The sequence below is a fragment of the Octodon degus genome, unplaced genomic scaffold (assembly GCF_000260255.1).
Source record: "Octodon degus isolate 3935 unplaced genomic scaffold, OctDeg1.0 scaffold00121, whole genome shotgun sequence".
NCBI lineage: Eukaryota > Metazoa > Chordata > Mammalia > Rodentia > Octodontidae > Octodon > Octodon degus.
The window spans coordinates 3,792,655-3,798,748 of NW_004524697.1; the positions used below are offsets into that span (position 1 = coordinate 3,792,655).

The window sequence follows — 6,094 nt, forward strand, 5'->3', positions numbered from 1 at the left end:
CTAGGATATCCTTACTCCAAGTCAAATTGTCCCAGAGAAAGCAAGAGTGAGATATTTTGTTATTTCTCTTTAATTCGTTAAAAAAAAAAAAAAAAAAAAACCTTTGCTGAAAGGAAGACTCACCATGACCCTTTTAGCCAATAATAAGAAGCCAGATAAAAAGAAAATATTAAGTTGCACAAAATAAATACACTGAAGCAACTATAATAGCAATAAGCTTTATTTAAAATATTCTTAATCTAGGAAGCTCATTGTACACGAGTTTCCAACTAATTAGGGTCAGAAACAAAGAAAATAAAACCAGAGAAAATCCTCTGTAGAAAAAATACACAAGGAACACTTCTACATGTGAAAACCAGTAAACAGTCTCAACATCTGAACATCCAAGGGTCAGTCTCTGTGTCACCCCCTAGTGAACACCACTATCAACCTTGAGATCTGACTTGCTCTTGTCATTCTTCACTGAGTAGATGAAATAAGTTAAGGTGTCTTTTTCATTCACTGGAATAGACCTAAAGTGGCAACCAACTATCTATAAAGAAAAAAAAAATGAGGAAATTAAATTTTAGATACAACAGATACTAGGTAAAAGACTCTATCAAAAGTGCTATGTGATAAAAGATATTTCTTTTATAAATTAAATTTTATTTAATCAGAAAAATTAATAAAACAACAGGACAAAAAACACTTAAGAATAAAAGATGTTTTGAACAAAAGACAGTTTGACTTCAAAGTACACTTTGGCTCACTGAATTAAACACACATTGATTAGATGTACAGCTCCCTTTACTTTAAATTTTACAACTGGATTTAGATTGAGAAGCAAGTATTTTTACTTTTAAGCTTTAAACATCAATGCACTAAAACAGAAGGGTCCACATGTATAGTACTAGGAAGAATAAATATGAAACTGAAAACATTCCGATACTAAAGAAACAACCATGAAATATAAATGTCTTGGCTATAAATTATAACCATGCATTGATTCACTGGCAGTATTCCTTGTAAAGGCTCCTTGAAATTTTTTCAGAATAAAAATTATGAACAGTCAGTAGAGTAAGCGCTTGGCTAGCAAGTGCAAGGGCCTGAGTTCATATCCCCAGTTCCAAATAAATAAATTTTAAAAAAAAATTATGAACAGAAAAATGAAAAAAGACAGGAAAATTTACTGAAGACTTTAAGACTATTCAATTGCTTCCCTCTTCATTTTTTTTTTTTTTTTTTTAAACTGTGGATTGAACCTAGGACCTTCCTACTGAGCTAAGTCCAGCTCTTTTATTTATTCATTTTTTGTCCCCTGAGACAGTCTTGCTAAGCAGCTAAATTGTCCAGGTGTGGCTGGGACTCCAAGCGTGCAGGGATTACAGTTGTGCGCCACCACGGCCAGCTGTTTCCTCGTCTTTTCACTGTACTGATCTCACAGGTACACTGCAGCTACTGAGAGAAGAATGAGCACACACTGGGGTGGCGATGTGCAGTGCTAGCATTTATACTTCTTTAAGAACACACACACACACACACAGAAAGCTGCTGTAAATGATAACCATGAATTGACTGGGTGTGGCTGCACGCATCTATAAACACAGCATTCTCTGAAGGCAGGAGGATAGCAAATCCCAGCCCTGCCTGGGCAACTTAACGATTTATCAAGACCCTGTCTCAAAATTAAAAAGGGTTGTGCATGTAGCTCAGTGTGAAGGTTCTAGGTTCAGTCCCTAGTCCTGAAAAGAAAAAAGGGCTTCAGAATAATGTACTGGTTTTCATTTAAAAGGATCAGTTCTTTCATTCTCATTTTTTGGAGAGCAAAGCTGATTCCATTCCAGCAATGTCTGATGACATTTCACTATAGGCAATAGGTACATGGCCACAGAGTGCACAATCCAGAAAGGACCAAGTCTTTTAAATCAAATATAAATAAAAATTATATTTTTGTTAACCAGGCAAGAAATGGAAAAGAAATTCTGACTAAAGGATACTTTGGGCTTTAAAAACATTATGGAGCATTCTGCCAAAAAAACCCTAACTTTTATTTATTTATTTATTTATTTTGGTCTCACTATGTAGTTCAAGTTAGTCTTGAACTTGCTATATAGCCCTGCCTGGTCTCTAGTTTGTAATCCTCGTGCCTCAGCCTACTTGTAGTCCTCAGTGTTGGGATTACAGGTCTATGTCAGCTCACCAGCTACCTTTTATCTTATCTGTATACTTCTGAAGAATATGAGAACACTGATTTATGTATTCACATTTCTACTCTGCACAGTAAATTAAACTTTTAAAATTTAAGTATGATTAAAATATAAATATAGGAGCTGGGAATAGAACACCATAGCACAAGGACCTGCCTGGCAAGTGCAAGAAGTTTGATTCCCGGTACCAAAATAAATAAATAAATACAATACAAGTATATAAATCTACAAACATCCTAATAACATGTGCAGATGTTTTTGGTTCTTTTAGTTCCTGAGAAAACACACACATAAGAAGTTTTCAAAACTAAACAAAGGACCGCAAGTCTTTTCTTTCTTTCTTTCTTTCTTTTTTTTTTTTTTTTTTTTTTGGTCTTTTTGAGGCAGGGTCTCACTGTGTAGTTCAGGCTGGCCTTGAGCTCACTTTGTAGCCCAGGCTGGTCTTCAACAAACAATGATCCTCCTACCTCAGCCTCCTAAATGCTTGGATTACAGATGTGTACCAACACACCTGGCCAGGACCATGAGTCTTATATCAAAGTAGAATATAAGTAAAAGCTTGCATATGGAAATGCTTTTAGTGTTCATTTATAGGCCTTCTCTAGCAGAAACTTAAACACAAAATATAATAGCTGGGTATGGTGGTGCACTCCTATAGTCCCAGCACTCAGGAAGTTGAGGCAGGAGGATTGTTGTGAGTTCAAGGCCAGTTTGGGCTACAAAGTGAGCTCAAGGTCAGCCTGAACTATACAGTGAGACCCTGTCTCAAAAACAGCCAAAAAAGAAAAAAAAAAAATCTAATAAAGACACTAAAGCTAATTTGTTATACCAATTAGGCATCCACTAAATACTTACTAATTAAGTGGAATTTGAACATTTTGAAAACTATTTTTAGAAGATGCTGAGCACAAGTTAAATATAATCCATTAAACAGTCACTATATAAAGAAATTTTCTAGGTGGTAGACAAATGTTTTTAGGCCACTAGATTCTTCAATAAATTTTCTTTCCTTCTTTTTTCTACTATTTCTCTTTTTGGTATACTGGAGACTGACCCCGGCTGGGGTCTATATCTTCAGCCCCTTTTTATTTTTTGTTTTGAAACAGTTTCAGTACATCCCTACTGCCCAGGCTGAGCTCCACCTTGTAGCCCTCCTGCCTCAGTCTCCTCATGGATGGAATTACAGGCACATGCCACTTTTATTTTATAACTAAAATGTACCGTTACCTGTATGATCTTAATAATTTTATTAGCATTTAATGACCCCTTGCTTGTGTGAACATGTTCATTTAAAGTTTAAATAGCTTAAAATTCCTATTTACCTCAACAAGTTGTGCTTTATTAAGTCCTGGTCTGGTTGGTAGCTTGAAGTGTCTTTTGTATCTCCTAAGTGTATTTACTTGTAATTGGTATAAATCAACCTAGAAAATATCAACATATATGAATTAGTCCACATAATTTGTTGAAAACTTATCATATATATAATAGCAGACATTTCAATTTCAGCAAAATAAAAATTTAATTTCCTTGTTTAAAAAGCTTCATGTAATAAAATCGATAAATTATTAAACACTTTAATTTTTTGTGGACAATTATAAACTAGGGGCAAAAAAAAAAGGAAGTTATACAACAACACACCTAAAGAACTAAAATTCTAAAAATTGAAACTGTACTTTTTTTGAGACCAGGGTCTCACTATGTAGTTCAGGCTGGTCTTGAACTCACAGCCCAAGGCCTCAAATTTGGTGTACTCTTCCTGTCTCAGCCTCTTGAACGCTGGGATTACAATATGCATGAAAGCACCCAGTATTACAATTCAAATTGTCACATTCAAATTGTATAAATGAATATACCAATTGAAATTGTGTAAGTGGATATTAATAGACTATAAATTCACTTTCAGCTTTAGATTTCTCAGATGTTTTCAACATTCAAAAAAATCTGTTGCTCTCTTTTTGTAACAGCTTCAGAATGGAAAACTTCTGATTTCCATGTAACACACAGAAGCGTGCATCTACCTCTGGAGTATCGATATCTTGAACAGGTGAGTCACCGCCATCGTCATCACTCCCCTTTCTCTTTCTTCTGTTGCGAACACTCTGAATTAAGTTTTTATGATAATCACAAATGTAAAGATGCCTTGCCTGAAACAGAAAAGTTTTAAAGATTGCTTATGATGATGGTAAAAACGTGTCTCTTTTCTAGTAAAATGCATAGGTCACGGTGAATTATGAAAAATAAAGTCAAAGCAGGTCTCTGTTAAGACAACGGCATATTTCTTCCCACTCAGAGTCCTGCACCCACTGAAAAAGCGAGCTGGCTGGTGACAGAGCCAAAGGGGTGGGGTGGGCGGGGCATTCCAGAAAGGGGTGGTACCTGCCAGGGGAAGGACGCAGAAGAGGAGAAAGAAATTCCAATCCCTTGGGTCTTGTCACCAAGTTGCAGTAAGGGTGACCAGAATTAGTTCATGCTAGGTTTTTATTTGACAAGGGAAATGTTGTCTACCATTTTGCTGTTTCATAGTAATTTCTCTAAAGAAATATTTTTAAAAACTTGTGTTAGTAGTGTATGCTTTCTAATTTAATGCTCAAATATATTTCTAACACAAACTATCCACTTTTACAAATGACCTACTGAATGTATATCCTAACTATATTTAAAATTTCATTACTAATTTCTCCGAGTGCTAAGTGAATTATATTTCTGTAATATGTTTTTCCAAGTAAAGCAATCTGAAATTATTCACGCTCACCTGAAAAGTTTCTCGTGAGCAACACTAAGGAACAGCTTAAACAAGCAGAGTCACAAATAAACTTATAAAAAAAAAAAAAACACAACATATACTTCCGAAAGCTTTACAGTGACATTACATATTGGGTTTGATACTGACAGTTAACTCCTTTTAAAAACACAAACAAGGGCTGAAGAGGCATTTTTTAAAAAAACGCAGGACGTATTCTAGGTTGTGTATTTTGTTATTCATACACTACTAGCCAGAGCTCCAAAAAGTAGCATCGTTCTTTCTAAAAACCTTACAAATGATTTAAAAAAAAAAAAAAAAAGGCCCTGCAATAGGACTGAAAAAGAAATCCTGATGGCTGCCGCGCGGTCTGCAAACCGCAGGGGCTTATGTGCTCCTCATGCCAGCAGCTGCTGCCCAAAGAGCTGACAAGGCAAACACACTGGAGCACCCGACGCCCTGCAAGGCAGCGAAGAGTTTGGCTTCCCTCTGTCTGTGTTTGGGAGAAGGGCGTAAAACACGGAAAAGAACAGGATCTCCCCCGACTGCAGGACTCCACTTTGCGCAGACATGAGGCGCTACTACTCCCAGGGGCCAATAAACAGCTCCGGCAGCAAAACAAAGGCGCCTCCATTCCAGAAGGGGCTGTCGGGCTCCAAGAAAACTACTCCAGGCCCTCCGTGTGGCGAGTGGTCCCCTTTGTTTGGTCGGCGGACCACAGCAAAGGAGGAAGAAGGTAGAGTGTGCGGGAGGGAACGGGCGGCGGGGGCGGGGAGAGGACTGGAACCCCGGCCAGCGTGCGAACGCCGGGGGCGGCGGGCGCAGTTGCAGCGACTTAGTTGTTTGCAAGCCCCCTAAGCACCCGCGAGGAGTCTGCGCTGCAGCCTGGGCTGGGGCACCCCTGAGCCCCGCCAATCACCCGGGCTTTGCCCAGCTGCCGGAGCTCTGCGGGGGCGGGCAGGGAGGGGCGGTCCCGCCCGCACTTACGCTCTTGTCCATCTCGATCTTCACCTTCTTCTGCGAGATGCTCTTCTGGATCCTCTTGCTGAAGCTGGCATTGCCCGCCACCCGGCTGCACCGCTCTCCGTCCTCTCGCAAACAGCACAGCTGCCCGGGGCCCGGCCCCGCCGCTCCCGGGGAACCCGCCGCCGCCGCCGCTGCCGCCGCC

At 39.1% G+C, this 6,094-nt stretch overlaps 1 protein-coding gene across 1 annotated transcript in view; it reads right to left on the reverse strand.

The window, feature by feature from the left end:
- Nucleotides 1-204: 204 nt before the first annotated feature.
- Sap30 (Sin3A associated protein 30) overlaps nt 205-6,094 on the reverse strand; it is a 24,893-nt gene continuing 19,003 nt past the window's right edge. Inside the window, exons 2-5 of the mRNA XM_004640232.2 lie at nt 5,914-6,077; nt 4,205-4,330; nt 3,509-3,607; nt 205-532 (exon numbers count right to left, since the gene is read on the reverse strand). Coding sequence (XP_004640289.1) covers nt 410-532; nt 3,509-3,607; nt 4,205-4,330; nt 5,914-6,077 — 512 coding nt within the window. The 3' untranslated portion in view covers nt 205-409. The remainder of the gene's footprint in view (nt 533-3,508; nt 3,608-4,204; nt 4,331-5,913; nt 6,078-6,094) is intronic.